This window comes from Sardina pilchardus, chromosome 16 (assembly GCF_963854185.1).
Source record: "Sardina pilchardus chromosome 16, fSarPil1.1, whole genome shotgun sequence".
Classification (NCBI taxonomy): Eukaryota; Metazoa; Chordata; class Actinopteri; order Clupeiformes; family Clupeidae; genus Sardina; species Sardina pilchardus.
Window position 1 is genome coordinate 4,425,063 of NC_085009.1, and position 19,314 is coordinate 4,444,376.

The following is a 19,314-nucleotide window of genomic DNA, read 5'->3' on the forward strand; positions in this document are numbered from 1 at the left end:
ATGCTGTTTCCTGGCGTCATTGGATGTTTCAGGAATTCCAATTAACAGATATTCTAGCCCGGATTGATTCCAATAATCAGATATTCTAGCCCGGATTGATTCCAATCATCAAATATCCTAGCTGGGATAGATCAAGTCCAGGAAGCGCTCCCCTGCCCACGGCTTTCCTCTCCTGATTCACAGCTGCTCTGTCCCCCCCATCTACAGCAGCTGCCCACATGATTCAGCTTGTAGGAAGACATGAGGAAGTGCTGATGTTAGAGTTATATTACCACAAAAGTAAGTCAAATGTTTTGTTTTGTTTCTTAGTCAAATCAGCCTATAAGCACCTTCCTTCCAATTTTATATAGAATTTGCAATTATTATGTTTCATTTTGAATGTTTGGAGACGTGGTGTAGCCATTCCTAATACAGTTAGGTTCAACAAAGATTATGTTCTGTTAGCTTTTTCTCAATATAGTGAAAGTATTTTCATTTCATTTTCAGTCTGCTCTTAACCTGACTAGAAACACAAACGTCTCATTCCAGTGGAGGGAGAAGTGAACAAAGCACACACACACAACACAGGATGACCCTCAGTCAGTTTATTGGGTTTCACCATAATAATCTCTTCCAGTAATGTATTGCCAGTGAGCTACAGTGGAGGGGTTAGTAAAGAACTGCGTTGCTAAAAACCTTTACAGCAGAATAGAAACGGAACATTCCTAAAGGTGGAGATTGTCACAAGATTGCACCTTATACCATCATAAGCCTTGTGTGTGTGTGTGTGTTTGTGTGTGTGTGTCTTTGTGTGTGTGTGTAAGATAGTGGCTGATAGTATGTTTGTGTCCACACATGCAAAAATGCATGAGGCTGCTACTTGTAGGTGCTTGCGTGTGTGTATGTGTGTATACAAGTTTTATTTCCCCAAAGGCAGTCTTCATGCTAGTATACAGGCACTGGTGTTAGGGATGCTGCACTGCTATCAAGATCTAGTCTGCCTCAACACTATTGGCAACATTTTGATCAGATAGCCTAGCCTAGATGTAGATGGCACAAGCATGTCCTGTTTTGAAACACGCACCCCTCTCCATATTTCTAATGTCAATGTTGCTCCATTTCCACACTCTTATGTGCAAGAAAGGTGCTCGCAAAGTAACTAGCAACTATCCCACCGGTACACAGGTCTTCAGGTTAAGACTAGGAGAGACTCATTCAAGCCCATCAATGTGCAGCCCTATATAACGGTGTGAGAGTGTGGGTGTGTCTGGCATAGTGGTGTTAGGGGAATCATGGCATTTCACTGGCAGTGCAGAACCCAGGACCAGAACACCTGGCCGCACAACAATCAATCTTCCAACCCTTTGAGGAGTTAAAAAAAACCCAAAATAAAACCCAAAGTTATCCAGTAAGAGAACAAACCGTCAATAGCTACCAAGCTAGAAAAAAGTCCAAAACATGCATGTCTGTACAGTTCTGTGCACACCATTGTGGATACAATCAGTGAGGTGTTGCGGCCTCTGTCCAGTCATCATCGGGGAACCACAGTCCGAAACCACGGAAACTACGACCAACATTGGACACTAGCAACGTTGTCCACCGAACCAATCCTGACTCAGAAATGCAGATACATGTCAAAGATACCAAAAGGTACCCAACAACAGCAGAAGTCGTAACAGTCTTGCTTTTTGTTCACCAAGATGTGTTTTTGTGTGTCTGGGTTGAAGCTATTCTCATGATATGGTGCAAGAGATGTTTTGTATTAGTCAAGACACTTCAGAACATTGTGTCACAAAATCGTCACAGCTTTCTCTAAATAGGTGGTATTTTTGGTAATGCCATAGACCATTGTATCTAGTTCAGGATCATCAAACATTTAGAAAGCATCTCCTTAACCTCACTTCGGCAGGAACAGGGAAAAAAAAGGCCAAGAGTGGATAAACGAAGAGGCAAATCTGGTCATTGTCTCTACTTTGGTGTTTGTCGTTTTATTTTACTCTAAAGAAGCACCGATATATGCTACATCAGACTGCATAACACACTACTGATACCAAAAACCATGCAAAGAAGTTGAAGCAGACCTTCAAAATGGCCAACAGTTGCAAGAATTACATTCGGTAAACATTCAGTTTCATGGGCTAGATCTAGCACATTCATAGTAGGCAGCTCTCGTGCTGTTTGCACCCACAAGTACTTCATTCCCCCGGTGTGAGTAGGCTGAGTAAGGCGTTCTTAGGGGAGAGGCGGTGCAGTGCTGTCAGACAACAGCATCGGAGGTCAGCAAAAGGTGCACCTTATTGGCTACGGTCACGTTCCCACGCCCTGAAGGAGTCCTCTGTCCACTCATGCTAAAAGGACTGAAGCGCCTCAGACAACTGAGAGATGACCGTTCTGTCACAAGGCGCTCGTTTGCCATTTATGGCTACCGTTTGCCATAGTGGCAACTCAAATGTCAAAGACAACCTAAAGTGGTTGGTAGGTAAACCATTTGACTACTTGTCCAATCGAATAACAAACAAGCTTCTTATGAAAACAAATTAAGGAGCCTGAGATATACCCAAAGAGAATGGGCGAAGTCAATTAAATACACTTTTATGTTTGTGTTTTGGGAATTTCCAGAGTGGAAGAGGGGTTTCAGTGCATGGGAAGAGCAGACCACGGAGCGATCGAGTGAGCACTGGTTACAGGCGAGAGGCTACAGGTGTCCGGCGGAGGCAGACGAGACAGGACGAGGCGTGGCGTGGTAAGGCCTAGAGTCAGGTGAGGCGACAGGCGAGACGAAACCGAAACCGAAACGGGTGCAGCAGAGTCTCAAGCAGGACAGCAAAAAACACTTGTCCCGAAATGAAAATCAAAAACGAAAATAAACCCTTGATAAAGACGTTCTACGAAACTACCGGTACCAACACGGATGCTAAGTTCAGTTCTGACAAAGCCACTCCCGTCCCCTGATCTAAAAAGAAAGGGGAAGGACAAAGCGTAACACAAACACTTTCGGTCAACACAAACACACACACACGGTTATACAAAGTGGGTATATAGGGATACGTAAAAACACAGCGATTCGAGTAGAAACCCGTAGATACTCACACCGCAATATACAAGCATAACAATCTCTAACTTCCTACACAAGCATCCAGCTGCAGCTGAGAAACAAAGAGCAGTCTGAATAGGACAGCACTGAATATAATTAAGACTTCAATAATAACTTCTATGTGATACCACACACTAACACTGACAACAACTCCTGTCTCTACTTTTTGTTTATCCAGTTACGTTAACTTCATATGCACAGGAAACTCTATAACTTCATCACATTCAAGATCGCCTCTCTCCATTTTGGGAGAAATGCTCTATCACTGACATCTGAATAGAACTAATATACAAATAAAACAACATTTTCACCTTTCATCGCAAACATCGTTACATCTTCCCACAAGAAGGCCAACGACCTCCCTTGCGCCATTTTTGAAGTTTTACTTTTCTCCATCCTAAAAGCAAATCATACCAAGCAGCTGTGGGTTCGTATTTAAAGTTTGTCATCCATTTATCTCCCATTTCTTTTTTTTTTTCAATTATTTCTAAATCAACTAGAAAAAAACCTGTGTCCTCTATAACACAGTACCTTCAACCACCGCAACAACGCTCTGTAAAAGCAAGGCAAATATATACAGCCCATGTAAAAACCTTACAAAACAAATTAGGGTAGGTTTTACAAAGGGGAGAATGTAATGAAATCATTCATTTTCTTTTTAACAAGTCAAGCCCAAACACTTTAAGTGCACTTCCATCAACAACCAGTCAAAAGCCTTTCTTGCAATGTGTGCTTGTGGAAGTGTCATGCAAAAGTCAGATCCTACCCATTGACTAAACGAGTAATTGGGTTTTCTTCATAATGATTATCAAAACGTTTTGGTTCTAATTCAAAGTCCAATTTGCTGGTTGGCCAAGGTGCTGATTTTTGACACATTGTTCGAATAAAAAAAACAAAACACATAAAACACAACATAAAACAATGCCAATATAGCCATTAAGAGTTAGTATTACCCTTCTCATTTCTTCAAATGAAACTTTAAAAATCATCCTCATCTCCGTTGTCTTCCTGGTGATTTTTCCTACATTAGTTCAATAACGTTGTAAACAGGCATAGTTAGTGGTGTTAGAATTGAAAGGGTAAAATAAATTAAGGTGTATATACATAACGTTTGGGTAGGTGAAACAGGGTCCGGGTGGTCATTTATGAGTGGGTGGGTGGGTGGGTGGGGGGGGGGGGGGGCATGTTTGTTTTCATTTGGCGAGAGGGGTGTGTCACCATGGAGAGGTGCATGTTGGTGCCCCCCTGTGGCGGACGCTGGTACTGCTGTTTAGACGGCATTCTCCTCTGCAGGAGGCTCTGCGTTGGGGGGCTGAAGAAGAGTCTGTTGAACTAGATGCACAAAAAGAACCAGAGTTAAATCCCGTCACTCTCAAAGGTTCCAGAGCAGGGAATAAACAAAACCCCATGGGTCTACTTGTGGGAGTACATGCGAATGGAAAATCGCAAACAGGTCAATGATACGGTCAAGTACATGTTGTTGTGGCTTTATTTCTTTCGGAAAAACATCAGGCTTCCTGGCCTCAAACATTATTGAATACTTGTCCAACTTGCCAATGTTTTTTTTTAAAGCATATTTAGAGATCTGCATATAGCTTTGTACATCTGTAGTATCCCCCACCTTATAAATAGATCATCTTTATATTTTTGATTAACCAACTATATGCCCTCATTCGTCACCCTTGTCTCAACATAAACAGCTGCTGTCCATGTTATTAATCCACCTTCAACCCCAGCCATTCATCCACCCATCTCACTGTGACTCAACACCTCAGGTGCAATAACACAACAGAATCATAAGCACAGCTTCTTGTATAATCACTGCTGACACAAAGTTCTCATCTCAGCTTCGACAAAGCCACATGGTCGAGGTGATAGTGAGTTGTGCTGGCCGAGATAAAGCGGAGTTGTGCTGATTCAAACCAATCTTTGTGGTTTTATATAATCCATTTGTGTCGTGAGTTGATACTTCTATACAATGTGTATCAGGAGTTACTTATTTTCGAGACACACAAGACTGACATGACAGCCATTCGAGGACAACAGCAGACTTCTGTGAAGTGACCTTGTCACTGAAAACTTCCTCTATCCTCCTACGACTCCCAAGTAATCTACATGGGATAGCCAGAGTAGTAAAACTCCAGCTTCAGAAAGTCGAAGTTTTCCCATGTCATGCCATGCCAAGAATGAGTTTTAAATCAGCCGTCTCATTTGTTTTGTATGATCTCTGTTTTAGTTCATCTCTATGTTTACCTTGGGGCTCCTGAGACACAACAGCATCTGGATTTTCTGCCTTCACCATGTCAGTGTTCAAGCTCTCTGTGAGATGAGACGGAACAAGAGTAAGATACGCTAGAGAAAAAGCACAACCTGCTACTTGGCACATGCTAACAATGTCATCATCTAACATTTAATCTACAGTCCATTATCTTTCAGTTACCGTTAGTACTACTACTAATTAAAAGGAACGGAACTCGCACACCACTATAGACGATGCAAAAAATATGTTTTTATTTTATGAAAAAAGTGCTACCCAAAAAGTGCGTGCAAAGCTTTTCAGTCCTATCTTTTCAGACCATCCTCAGTCCTATTCAGACCATCCCTGCACTGAAGATGGTCTGAATAGGACCGAAAACGTTTGGCACGCACTTTTTGGGTAGCACTTTTTTCATACAATAAAAACTTTTTTTTTTGCATTGGCTATAGTGGTGTGCGACTTCCGTTCCTTTTGACTGCTGGATTTACTACTTTTGGAACTGATGCACCCATCAGGACTGGAGTTACTTCCTGTTTTACATTTACTTCTACTAATCAAAACAATATGCTCTCAGACAGGTATACAACTGCCTATCAGTGCTTACACTTAATTCAAATCATCACTTAAACTGTTTTTACAAGTTCACCTTTTTCATTACTAGAGACAAGGAACAGGAAGATAAAAAAAAAAAGTGTACTAGACTTACGCTGTATGGAGAAGCAGAACTTCTTCTTCTGGTAGGATATGTAGCTGGTGACTGCGCCAACCAGGGCCATGGCCACAGCGCTGACGATGCCTGCGATCGTGCCCGTCTCTGCCATGGTGCCATCTGGGGGCCCCAAGGATTTGGTCACAAAACGAGAGTGGCGCTGATGTTTCACGTTCTCACAGTGCAGTCTATGGTATAGACCCTATAATGGCTCATTTACATTTACATTAAATTTAAATGATTACATTTTATTCATTTGGCAGACACTCTTCTCCAGTGACTTCCATATGTCAATTACATTACAAGGGCCACTACCCATGAGGAACTCGGGGATAAGTACCTTGCTCAAGGTACTACTGCATGCTAGCCCAGCTCCTTAGCCTCTACACTACTGCCACCCACATGAACACAGTTTAGAGAACAAGACAAATTGAGTCTCTGGCGAGCTTTGAACCCTCGACCTGCTGATTGCAGCTCCCTTGACTCACTATGTGAGCTACTGTGCGGTGGCTAATGTGTACAAATGCTAAACATACTGCATAGCAGTGCATAGTATACTGACGTTGAAGTTGGTTTTGCTGACTTCAACAACCTTACAGTTTATTGTGGGATCATGATAAATGTCTGCGATACAAGTTGGTGTAAGTACTATTTCACTGATTCCAACGGCAAAGCCTCGAGGTCCTACGTCAAATACAGTTCCAACTGTTTCAGTCTAACAAGGCCTTATCTGGTGAAGTGCATCTCATTGCTCTCTGTGGCATGTGGCATGTAGAGTCAGTGGAGATCTTACCGTAGTCATTGTTATCAACGTCAGATCCTCCAGCTCCAGCTCCAGCTCCACCCCCGTGACCTCCTGCCACACACACAAGGAGTCATGGGTAAGGCACACAAGTGCTTGGACTTATTCTAAACAAAGATGAGTCTTTTATACTTTGCACATTCCCCATTGTGTCTGTATTATATCTATGACAATATTTGTTTTCTTCTTTTATCTAGTTATGGTACAACTTCAGTACAAACACTGATAAGAGTAATCATCATTACCTTTGCCTTTGTCAGGTTTGTAGTCGCCAAGGTCAGAAAGGTCATCGTCGGAGAACGAGTCACCTACTGTACAAGAGCAGAGGAAAGTGTAAAAGGTTCTTTTGGAAAATGCTGTGGGTTCTGTCCAAAGCTAGGTAAGACCTCACCACCAGAGAAACAGAAACCAAAGATAGGGTCCTCGGGAAAAAGCAAACCAGAATTGGAGGAAAAAAATAGATTTATCGGTTGACAAGACCAAATGGGTCACAAGGTCATAATGATAAAGACTAGTTTTTGAAGGCACACAGAAAAAACTACAACACCCATGCATGACTACTGGTTAGTCATTCCTGTGTTCAGACAGAGATACAGCCATGTGTACGGTACAGATAATTGATTAGTTCTGTGAGCTTGCTGCGTTTTCAGAGACTGTGCTGAGTCTGAGAAACCCTAACCCCCCAAACATGACTTCCCAGTAGGCTTTTGTTAAAGATGACCAAGGCAGTATGGGGTGAAAAAGTTACAGACTTTGGGGGAGACAGGAAACAGAAAAACGGGAGACAGATAGAAGAGAGGCATTCTCCAGGAGTGGGTAAACGACGGCAGTTTCACCCAGACAGGCACGCGCCGGCCGGGGGGTTCTTACCACCGGTGCCTCCTCTGTTATTGGGCTGGCCGTCGCCCCTGCCCTCTCCGTCATACCCCTTGTCTGACGGGGGACACGAAACGCTCTCAGGGTTCAAACTCTCAGGGTTCCCATACCATAGTTTTAGTCACATCAAATTCAAACTCTCATTCTTTTTTTGTGCTTTTCTACCGTATCCCTATCAATATAATATAAGTGTGCTATTTTAACACTAAACATTAAACAATCACAATTGGACCCCAATAAGTTTAAGGATTTGTCAAGAATAAATGACCTATTGAGTAAAATGTTGCAGTCCTTGTTGCACACTAATACATACACATATCAACTTTGTATTAATGGTTAACATGTGTTCCCTAAACTAGCTAAGACTAACAACTAAAATATATAAGTTCTTCAATAAGTGTTCATTGCAGTTATTTTCCAGTACTTTCAAGGTAGAAAGCCTTTGTGTTTGCATCAGATAGGAGAACATACATTCTCTACTAAAATTCAATTCAAATGTCAAATGTCAATAGCTCACTAAGAGCAAGCAAATATAGATATAGGAGTATATATAGAGAGTATAGCTCACTCTGAACTAAAAATTTATTGACTTTTTTCCCATTACCAATAACAACACTATCCCCACCACCCCTACAGATTCACACTGTTGGCCCTGCTATTTGTCGCGGAGGCAGTAACGTAACTGGAAATACTGTAAATGGTATCGATTTTAACGCATGCCTGCTTTGATCAATAGCTGCAGTGGAAATGGACTGTAAATTCACAGATTGTTCCGAACATCCATATGGTGAAACAAAAAGACACATTCAACCGCGCGGTCATGATAAGGCTCTCATATAGACATATACTGGAGTTAATTAATTATATTAATAAATATTAATATAATATTAATAATAATAAATAAAATTACGATAACATTCAATACAATACAACACAACGCAGTTCTCATGCCTTAAAATAATGGCTTAAAACTAAAACTTAAAATGTTGGTGTCACATTGACAATAAGGACAATTGAGTCTCTGACATTGCCAATTGGCATGCATCTGGTATGCAACATTGTTGTGAGTAGGAGCATGATGACCCAAAGCATTGGAAATTGACAACAAGAGGAGTTACCACATCTTGTTACTAAAGTTGATATAGCCCAATTGAGCCAACACAAAAATGATATCAGTGAGACACCAAATGCATTGATAATGACTGTGTTGTTATCATGTATTTTCAGAGTTTACAGTACAGTAAGTACGTATTTTTATACACAATAACACTCTTGAACTGGATTCCTGTACATTCAATGAACATCTCCATTTGAAAAAAAAAATCACTTTGGAGTCAGATTAGGAAACAGGCCCTTAATGTACACTACATGACTGTGGCATATACCGTGTCAGTAAATGCTGTGAACGGAATGACTCACCTCCTTTCCCCACCCCCTTGCCCTTTCCTCCGATGTCATTGTTGTCGTCCAGAGCATCGCCCAGATCGAAGTCATCAGGCCCTGTGAGTCACCCCAGCCCAACCCAACAGTAGCTGTCAGTCGACTTCAAGCAGTAACTCAATCACACAAGCATACACACCGACACACACACAGTGGCAATGGGGAGAGGTAGCATAGGTGAGCAACAGGACATTGGTGGCAGGAGGCAGAATGTGTAGAAATGCAACATGAGAGGTTCAGCATTCATGTCTCAATTGAAAGACATCAAACCTCTGCACATTCTATCTTTTTTACTGAATCACCTTGGAGACAGACAATAATCGTTCACGTAAAGTGCTTGTTGTAAACTCGGCACAGCAATGAAGGCTTATTTATAGAAAGAGGATGCCTCCATGTGCGTTCCAGACGTCGTCTAGACAGATTTTTTTTTTTTATATACCTTGAGCAATCACGCTTCCCTGAGGTCAGACTTAACACAGGCTTTATAGTAGACCGCCTTGGGGACTCTTTTATGGTCACTCTCTCAAAATGAGAATAGGCACTTCTCTACAGCACTACCGTGCTGACCTACATATCGTCGGCATAGTAGGTTTCGGAGTTCAGGGAATCCTGTGCTTTGTAGTAGGATAGCAGTGAGAGAAGACATTTGAATAAGAGGTTCCCAATCCTTCCCCTTGGCAACCCCTTCCTCTGGACTGTTGCCTACTCTGCACAAGTCATCATTCTCAATTAGCTGAACACACGTATGGCTCCTCTTTCAATCCCGTGTGTTGTTGAGCAGGGAGAACACAGACCGGCAGGTGCAGGACAGATGCCAAGCCAAAGTCACAGCGGCAGGTCCGCCAATCAGGTCTGTTGACTGATCAGAGATCCAATGCGCTGGCTCACCAAAAGATCTACAATCACAGTACAACCATAGAACCATACAATCACAGTACAACCTACTATTGATCAAGAAAATGTACTCTCAGTGGTGAGAGATGTCTTGAACATTTTTGGAATCATTCACGTAACTGAGTCGACACAAAATAGCCCAATACTTCTACATAACAATTGGGCCACAGATGGCAAAAAAATTTAACAATTTGTCACAGTTCCTCAAGCAGTGCAGAGTGTAAAAAACATCTGCAGTGCGGGTGGGAGTGAACGAGTAGGGAGGGGGGGATTGGGGAGGCGGGGTGGCGGATCCAAAATGTCTGCCAAGAGACTCATTGGCAAATGTGCCTGTTGGGCCCATTTTCAGCATGAATAAACCAGATCAAAGCTTAGACAGCGTGGTTGTTTGTTTACTACAATCGTGCATTGTGGTTCACCATTATTTGATACGGTGCAGCCGATGAGGGCATGGTGACCGGGGGGCACACTGGCCCCTCCCCTGGTAGAGTGAGTCACACCGAGGGAGGGACTGAGGGACTGAGGCGCTGCTGTGTTGTGACTCAGACAGACATTGTTAACACCCACACACACACACGCGGACGGACGGACAAAGAATGAGCTAACAGTATATAAGTCAAGCACATGTGCTCCTCTTTCCATCAAAAATGGTGTCGTGGAAAACTGTTCTCTGTGTATACATCCATACGTACTAGAGCCGGACCGATAAATCGAAATCGGAGTGCCGATATCAGCTATTTGCCAATCTATCGCTATCAGCATTAATAACGGGCGATAATTATTTTTGAATTAAGAAAAGGACAGCCAAATAGTGATCCTTCATCTCAACTTCCAGTATTGTCTTTCCAGTACTGTCTTTTGCTTAACGTTATGTCCAACAGTAGAATAATGTTAGCATTGGTTGAGTGGGGGAGGCTAACTTGATTGTTGGTGTGACTTAGGTAGTGTCATCCTATTTGGTCAAATTTGTAAATTTGTTGTTATTTCTTTGAAATCCTCAAATAGTGAAGTCGGTATCGGTCTTTACGATTCCCATATTGGTCAGGCTCTAATGCGTACAAAACATTGATAGTGTGCATACAAAACAAATTGCTACAAAAAGTACTGCTACACTTATACCTTTTGACTGAGATTAACATGCACATATACACACACATCTGTGTTGTATGCATGCATCGTTTCCACACATTTGACAGAGACAGCGATGGAACGGACGTAACAGAGACGTGATGGCACATGGTACACAGGCGGCGTGAGAATCGATTAGTCGAGGGCGCGTAAAGCGACTACCAACCAGGCTTGGAAACGTGAGGCGGGCTGGTGGTTCTGGTCACCCTGGGAGTGGTGCGAGGCAGCAGGCCTGGCCGGACCGTGGCCCCAAAGAAGTCGGAGCCGGTCTCCTCTGTTAGCGAGCGGATGAGCGAGTGCGCCATTTGGTTAGTGAGGTTACAGAGCGACAGCGGGCAAAGCACTGCACTAATCAAGGGTCTGACTGTCCCACTCCGAAGGACTCTAAAGCATGCACGTCTCTTACTAGCAGACTTAAAACAGAATTAACAGAACCTTGGATAAAACCAAAAAATTAAACACACTCTCAAGCTTCAACTCATTTAATTAGATCAATAGATAGATAGATATTTTATTGATCCCCAAAGGGAAATGTAAAAACTAATTAAAAAGAACATTAAAAAGGCATTTCGGCCTCTGCAGTCTTCAGCATCTTGAACGTAAGAGGCTGTAAGACGGCATAGGCCGAAATGTGTCCGTCATGTTATATGCTCTCACATTAATTAAACAAGTTGAAGCTTGAGTGTGTTTACTTTTTGTTTCATCCAGTGCTTGCTTTGTTTATGCACCCAAAACCCTATTTTCTACGCAGAGTTTGAGTTCACGTATTTCTTTAGCCTGGATGCCAGACCGAAGTTTAGCCCCGCCTCCATTCTTTTCCTGCAGGGAACTTCGGTCTGGCACTGCTCCGTTCAGCTGCTACTATTCGAGATACACTTCGGCCCGGACCAATCACATTTCACAGGGCGGGCTTTACGTGATGATTGACATATGAACAGCAGTGACGTTCACGGCTGCATGCGTCCTCGTTCAACGAGTTGGGTGTGAGACCATGTTCGCTTAGGTTGATTTTGATTGCAACAGAAACGCGATGGCTATGAATGCATAATTTGTTCATGCAGTTTGGCCTTTCGTTTATCTTAGCTATTGAAACGGAGGTTTTATCACGGATTCGCACAACTATTTCTGAACACTTAGACCAACGAGGATATGTGGGAAAACTTCAGTTTCACTTTCACCCAGTTAAAACAGCATGTTTGGGTGATGTTGTTCCCGTTTGTTTAAAAATGTCTGTTTGCTCGTTGGGTTAACGACACACTTCCCCAGCTGTTCATTGCATACAGTTTGAAGGAGTTATTTTTGAAAACGAAGGAGGATGTGTTCCATAGCCTACCCTGCTACATATTTCGGTCTTAGATTTCGCAGATACTGACAGCCAATAACTTGTTCTGTTTGGTTTGGTCTATCCAATGAGTGCAGAGCTATCCCCCCCGCACTGTATCGGTTGAATCACGCCCCATAATCGCAGCTGAATGGAGCAGTTTCAGACTCATATTCTGATAAGAATTGAGTATGACGTCGTCAGGCTAGTATTTCTTGCCTTTAAGGTGAAAACCTTACCACTGATTATTCTAGTCAGGTATATTTATCACATCGACAACATAGTGGCATCTAAATTATGCAGATCCAGATGGGCACGGACTAGAAATGACAGCTCTGATCTGATCAGCCTCGACACAAAATCTTCTATTACCTTTCTATTACCTAGTCCAGTCTGCCATTCCAAGAATATGACTAAGAATTGAAAAATATCTCATTTTCTTTCACAAACATCAAGCAATAACTTGTATCCTGAAAGAAGTGAGCAATAAGAGGATAAAAACAAAACAACACCGACATATTCTGCTTCCATATACAATACTGTAGTGCAAGTAATTTAAATGTACAGTTTTACGCAGATTGGATCATTTCATGTGCGTACCAATCATTACTCAACTCAACTCAAATTTAGAATGTCATTCATAACTGTTTATCCACCATCTGCATCCACCTGGTAAAAACAGATGTGTGTTTGGGAAACAGAATGAAGGCCTTAATGGCATTTTCAACAGGAAATCACATTACTTCTTGTCTGCTGCTAGTACTGGGTTGGAAAGAGAGGAAATCCTCCACTCCAATCAATATCTATTGGCAGGAGCAGCTATCTCCAAGCCCTGAAGGAGTGACTTTTGTGTATCGGCAACATGATAGTATCTAATCGGCAACCTCATGGGCCAATCCACTCCTGCTGCTTTCAATGGCAGCTTTCCTTTTAGTCAAGTGCTCTCACCATCACACCCACTAAGGAAGAGAAAACAATGGCCCTGGCTCATGTTTCACTGGGGCTTTTCAGTTGTTTTTCTCTTCTTCTAAGGGCATACTTGTCATGCTTCGCGTAACCCACAAGTTCCTCAAGACGCGTGCTCAGCAAAGAGGGGAAATGGGCACGAAGTTTCATTCTGAGCAGACGTAGGAAATCCGGTGCTAAATGTTAGTCTGTTAGTAGATACCACAGGGGCAAAGTGTAATAGAGAGAGTGGCGTCTGATTTCCGTCAGTCCCTTGTGAGGTCTGTGCAGACCATGTGTTCTTGCTGCCTACCTGGTTTGGGCTTGGGCTGGACTGGTGCTTTGGTCGGGGCAGGGACAGGTGCCGCTGGTTTTTTCGTTGGCGTGTCAAAATCCATGGCATCTGAGAGGTCCAGATCTGTGAAGTTGACCAATAATTCTTGATGGACTATTTGTTGTCTTTTTTGTCTATTTTTTGTTTTGTTTGTTTTGCTTAAAGCATATCAATCTACCAGTGCTGCTTTGTAACTCTTCACAGAACTATTGCAGAAGCAGATGTTAATGAATGTCAACAAAAAAGACAATTAACAAAGTCGTTAGACAGGGTAGCGTCTAGCACATTATATTCATGTCATTAGCACCTCGCTGTTTTAAAGTTAGCATGTTCCACAGCACAAGTGGCGCCCCGCTAGGGAGGAGGGAAAAGGACAAATTATGATTACTTACCATCTCCTCCTGCTGGTACACTTGCTGGCTTCGCTGTGGCTGTGGAGATCGTCAAAAACATAGTTACATTCATGTAACCTTCATTACAGAAGGTTTTGGTTTGTTACAGTTACAGTTTGTCTGTTTTAGTTTACAATGCTCAAAAGCTCTTAATAGCAACCTAATGAAGTGGATTGGCCGTTTGGACATACCATAAAGTTAAAAACGCCTATCCTCTGTGTTGCTCAGATATCCTCTGAGGTACCCATGATAACCAGATAGAGACAGATCTCTCTCTTGCAATACCATGTTGTACCTCTAAGGCGCTGTATCGAATACAATTCATGTCAAAGGAGTGTCGTTGTGAATGTAACAGAACTCTACACATAGCCCCTTTATGTACAGTAGGTACTACAGTAGATTCAATAACAGTAATAGAAAGAGTAGGTTCTTTGGCATGTCTCAATGGAAGACTGCGTCCAAGTTAGCGAACCCATGGGGGTCCTTCTCAGAGCGCAAAACAGGGTTTCTAGTGGTGAGGCTGCAACAGAGCATATGGCTACACGCTTTAACTGTCTTTACTGTTAAGCTCCGCTGTGCCTGTTCATCCCCAGAGAACTAGCAGACATCTTTGCATGCTGCATGCTGCACTACCAAACGAACTCATGAAGAAAGACCCACTAAAGTTAATCTCAGCAGTCTAGTCTAGCCGTGGTGCTGATGATATCCTAAGGCCCTCTGTGTTCACACATTTTCCTACAGTTAAGATCGATAGAATCACCAAAGTACACAGAAGCATCAATCTCGTTTTATTTCTGTATTTGAAAATATCTGTGTCATTTGGCAGCGGTATCGAGTGGATCGACGGCCTAATGCTTCTTCCACTCATATGCCATTAGGTCAATAGTCCAGCCAGTGCTTTGTCTACAGTGTCCACTGTCCGGTGGTGGTGGCTATGAAGTCATGGAGTCTTACGTGCTGTTGGCGCATCTTCATCACCTCCCAGCGCGTCGGCCAGATCAAAGCCATCCTCACATCGCGCTGCAAACAAAGAAGAAAAACACTAAAGTCAGAGAAAAATCCCTATGAGCAGACCTGAGGGGATGAAGCAAACGTCAACCAGTTATGTGCTTGAATACACACGTATCACTTTTACCCTAAAGTCCCATACACACCGACTGAAGAAGTAGAAAAGGGGACAAATGGCAGAGAGAGGGAGCGGGGGAATACACAAAAGGGTCTGCAGGTGGGGAGTATGCCCAGATTCCTGGGGCTTCTGGAATGTATCAAATTCCACTTTGACTAGATATTGGTGGGGGCCAAGAAAACGACACCCGCTAGGCCAGTGGGCCACATTCTTTCTGTCTATAGACACAGGATCTTTTGTGCTCATACGGCCCACACAAAAGAGTCCCCCCCACACACACACACACTATTTTTACCTCATATATTCCACTATGGCGATGGATCAGAGAGAGAGAGGATTGCACGGGACCAGCAACCTTGAACTGATTTTCTTAATATCAGCCGTGATAAAGAGCTCTGCGGTAGGTGTGTGTATCGAGTCATTAGCAGTGAAAGGTTATCTTCTGCAAGCCTCAATCTCTTTGCACTGCCAATGCACTATCACAGTTATTGATCTTAATTAGCTCTCATTTGGCCAATATCACCACATTAATCACCATGTTAGCTGATACGACTGGTGGTAAAAGTCAGCAAATAAAACAATAGTCAAACGGTGTGTGAGTTTACGGGCACCGACAGAGAAATATGTGTCAATGTGTCTGTTGCTTTGTCCTTTTAAAGCAGCGTTTGCTCATGTGATGTTCAGTGCTGTTCATCCACAGCAGTTTCCTGTGACTATTTATAGTGTGGGGTCGTGGCCAGCACATTGCACTTGTGTATGGAGCTCTGGGTCAGAGGCCCATTAGTCCCTTAGCCTTACTCTACCCTCTGCCAGAAGACACGTACACACACACACACACACACACACACACACACACACACACTCTCCATGTCTTTCTCCATTTCTCTCCTTTCACCCTTTCTGTCTCTTTTCCCAAACACTTTGATAATCTCCAATGCTCTGTCTCGGACTCACACTCTGACTCTGCGTTTGAGACCCTTTGAGACCCTATCCGTGAACTTTATATAGGCTAGCCTAGATGCTGACCAGGCCAGGATTAGAAACAGTTCAAAACATTTTCACTCTGCCGTACGCGCCAGGAACTGCCTCAGCAAGACTTGATTTCTGTGGTCACATGGCGGCTCCTAATCTACGCGACCCGCTGCTCAATCACAGCGAGTGCCTGTTCAGGGAGTTTTGTCCGTCCTCCGCGATATCAGTTCTGCCGTTTGGGCGGCTTAATGTGCCGAGACATATTGAAGCGTTCCCCCAATTCCGCCAGCGGGACATTTTCTAAAGCGCTGCCGAGCGGCCACCCCGACACCCCCGCTCTCACGCCGGGCTCAGGGATTAGTAGGAACGCTACAGTACGCAGAGGAGACGCTGATAAGACTGGGTCAGTCAGACGGCATATTCCGGCATATTCCTTTCATGCTCACAGATGAGCAGGCGCTTCAGCGCTCAGTGGGCAGTCATCTTGAGGATAAATAAATAATCAATAAATAGCTGTGGCACCAGGCCGCGCACATGCCCCGTGGTGGGTGGATGAGGTCATGAATAATCAATTGTGGGCTTGTTCAGGTGTGTCTGGCACATGGCACACATCTTGGGTTGATCTAATTACATCGATAATAGAGGGTGTGGCAGGGGGAGAAAGAGAGAGGGAGAGAGAGAAAGGAGACGCTCATTCAGGAGGAGGAGCAGGAGGAGAAGAAGGGGGGCGTGTGTGTGTGTGTGTGTGTGTGTGCAGGGGGGGCTGGTGATGTCGGAGCCTGCCAGACACACACAGCTGAGTCTTAGCGTCGCTACCCCGGCGCTCTATTCATCCGAACAAGGGAGCTTCTTTCGGGGCAGGAGGTGACGGCGGGGTGGAGGGTGGGCGAGGGCGGGCGGGCGGAAGAGCGGGCGACGTCTTTACCCACCTCAATGTTGGCAAATCTAGCACGCCGAATCTGGGCGAGGAACAATGCTTTCAATTAAAGCAGGGATCACCTGCGCTGAATACCAAAAACCTGGCAGGCAAGCAGGCGGGCTAGCCTGCTGTTCGGTTAAACCCAGACATGAATGGGTGTGGGAGAGGAGGAGGGGACTGATCCTCTCGCCATTCCCTCTTTATGCCTCCCCATCCACCGGCCTAACGTTTTCATCCCCATGTCGAACTGTGCCATGGGAGAGCGCCTCCGCTTCGTTTCTCTGGCGCGTCACTCAGTCATGGCCTCTCCCCATGGGTTCCGCAGTCTGGGGGGGAGAGGGAGAGAGAGAGAGAGCGAGGGAGCGAGAGAGAGAGCGAGCGCCGGTACCTGCCCTCTGTCTCCCTGGCTGTGGCGTGCGCATGCGTGGGGGTGGGAGCGCTCCCCAAAGCATTACCTGTACAGCGGGGTGAGAAATACTCTACTGTGTCATTGTTTCAATGAGACTGCCGCTGCCAAAATGTCTGCTGTTCCTCCAGAAGCCGGCTTGGGTACCTTGCCATTGATTTTTGGCCCTCCTTACATGGCTCCATAATTCATGGTCTTTGTAGTTTTTTTGGGGGGACGGGGGGGGACGGGACATAGCCTCTTTTCATAGTGACTGGTATGAAATGACTCCTCATGTACCTGATCCCAGAGATTAATTGTTTGAATCAGTAACAACCAGAAACCAGTTATTTTCCCCAAACCCAACTTTCACTTCCCTTTCCAATTCCCATTCTCTGCACTTTTCATACAAAGGCACAGCGTTCTGTGTGCTCAAGACACAAATGAAACAAGATTATACCATGCCAAATGTGCAACAAATCTACTAGTTCATGAAGAAGAGATGCCGGATACAAAAGGCCATGCCACATTGTCCTCTCCTCTTTCTGATAGCCTAGTTGACTGGTCAGTGGCCGCCTTCATTAAGGACCGTTGTCTTACCTTGTGTAGGCTAGACTAGTGAGACACCAGCAGGTAGGCTAATATGGCACATTTTCTTTTACCAATTTTATGTTACCTACAAGATGACAAATAGAGGCCTTTAGATCAACTGTAAAAAAAAACAGTTGGTTTGGAAAACATAAGCTAACCTTCCCTCGGTCACTGCAAAATGTTTCTGGACACAATGTTCCACAGCTGTGTCACTGCAACTCGTAGACTATGAATGATATGGTAATTATATTGTCCACCGCTTCTCAATCGCAAAGTACCGTTATTCAGCATCCAGATTTCAAGTAGGCTGCGGTCCTATTCATTGCTTAGCAGCAGCCCAAAAATCTGATGAACTCTGCATGGCTGAGAGACCTCAACAAAGAGGGGCGAAGCGCTTACCTTTCAGTGTGAGCAGAGACAACAGTGCGAACACAGCCCATGCCGAAAATCTCCTCATAGTCTCGATGTCCGTTAGGAAATGTCCACCACGCTGCAAAATGTAACTAAAATGTAGTCTGGACAACTACTGGTAGATTAAAAACTGGTCTCAACCAGGCCCAGCTGTTAGACGAGACGTATTAGCCGTGTACTTTGATCCGAGTCCACCCTAGGCAGTGCGACAGTCTGAAACAGTTAGCTGCAATAAAGTCTGCAGTGCGAATGAGCGAGCGGAGTCTACCGAGAGCAGACGAAAGGGGCAACGTGGAGAATCACGTTACACCAGCGTTGGGCGGTTCCTCCGCAACTACTCCACCACCACTGTTCACTGACGAGAAATAAGAAATCAACCCTCCGTAAATCGTTTGCTTGGTTATGTTACTTTCCTGATCTGCGATAAGTTGCGTTTGCGTGGCTTTGGTTTAATTCAACTCACACACTCACACGCTAATTATTTGATGGCTAACCCACGTGCCTACCGGTGACGGCAACTATCACATTCAGCAAAAAACCTGCTTTGTGGCAGACAAGCGTTGCTAAGTGATCCTCTGTCAATCAATCGATCAATCAATCAATCAGCTAAATGTTGTATTCTAAGATTATTTTATCAACCACTAAATATCGATCGCCAGTTCCGTCTCTTGTCACCCAATAGATTCCATGGAATGCCAGAGGCAGTGGCACATAAAATTGACCCTATTTAATTATGCAT

General features: G+C 44.0%; 1 protein-coding gene across 4 annotated transcripts; it reads right to left on the reverse strand.

Moving 5' to 3' along the window:
* Positions 1-564: 564 nt before the first annotated feature.
* Positions 565-19,064, reverse strand: cd99l2 (CD99 molecule-like 2). Of its 4 annotated transcripts, XM_062516452.1 has the most exons (12): positions 18,564-19,064; positions 15,126-15,191; positions 14,172-14,210; positions 13,759-13,863; positions 11,346-11,453; positions 9,137-9,217; positions 7,712-7,774; positions 7,087-7,152; positions 6,833-6,895; positions 6,037-6,159; positions 5,327-5,392; positions 565-4,405 (listed from the first exon to the last, which is right to left on the reverse strand). In XM_062516452.1, the coding sequence occupies exons 1-12, from the start codon at positions 18,619-18,621 to the stop codon at positions 4,344-4,346; spliced, it is 900 nt and encodes a 299-aa protein (XP_062372436.1). In that variant the 5' UTR covers positions 18,622-19,064; the 3' UTR covers positions 565-4,343. The 4 variants fall into 4 exon arrangements, with proteins under 4 accessions (XP_062372436.1, XP_062372438.1, XP_062372437.1 ...); XM_062516454.1 differs by lacking the exon at positions 11,346-11,453; XM_062516453.1 differs by lacking the exon at positions 7,712-7,774.
* Positions 19,065-19,314: the final 250 nt, after the last annotated feature.

Coding starts and splice junctions, on each gene's coding strand:
- cd99l2 (XM_062516452.1), bottom strand. CDS start 18,621: ATGAGGAGATTTTCGGCATGGGCTGTGTTCGCACTGTTGTCTCTGCTC. Junction 9,218..11,345: donor GCCTCACGTTTCCAAGCCTG/GTTGGTAGTCGC, acceptor GGTGACTCACAG/GGCCTGATGACTTCGATCTG. Junction 6,160..6,832: donor CGTTGATAACAATGACTACG/GTAAGATCTCCA, acceptor TGGGGCCCCCAG/ATGGCACCATGGCAGAGACG.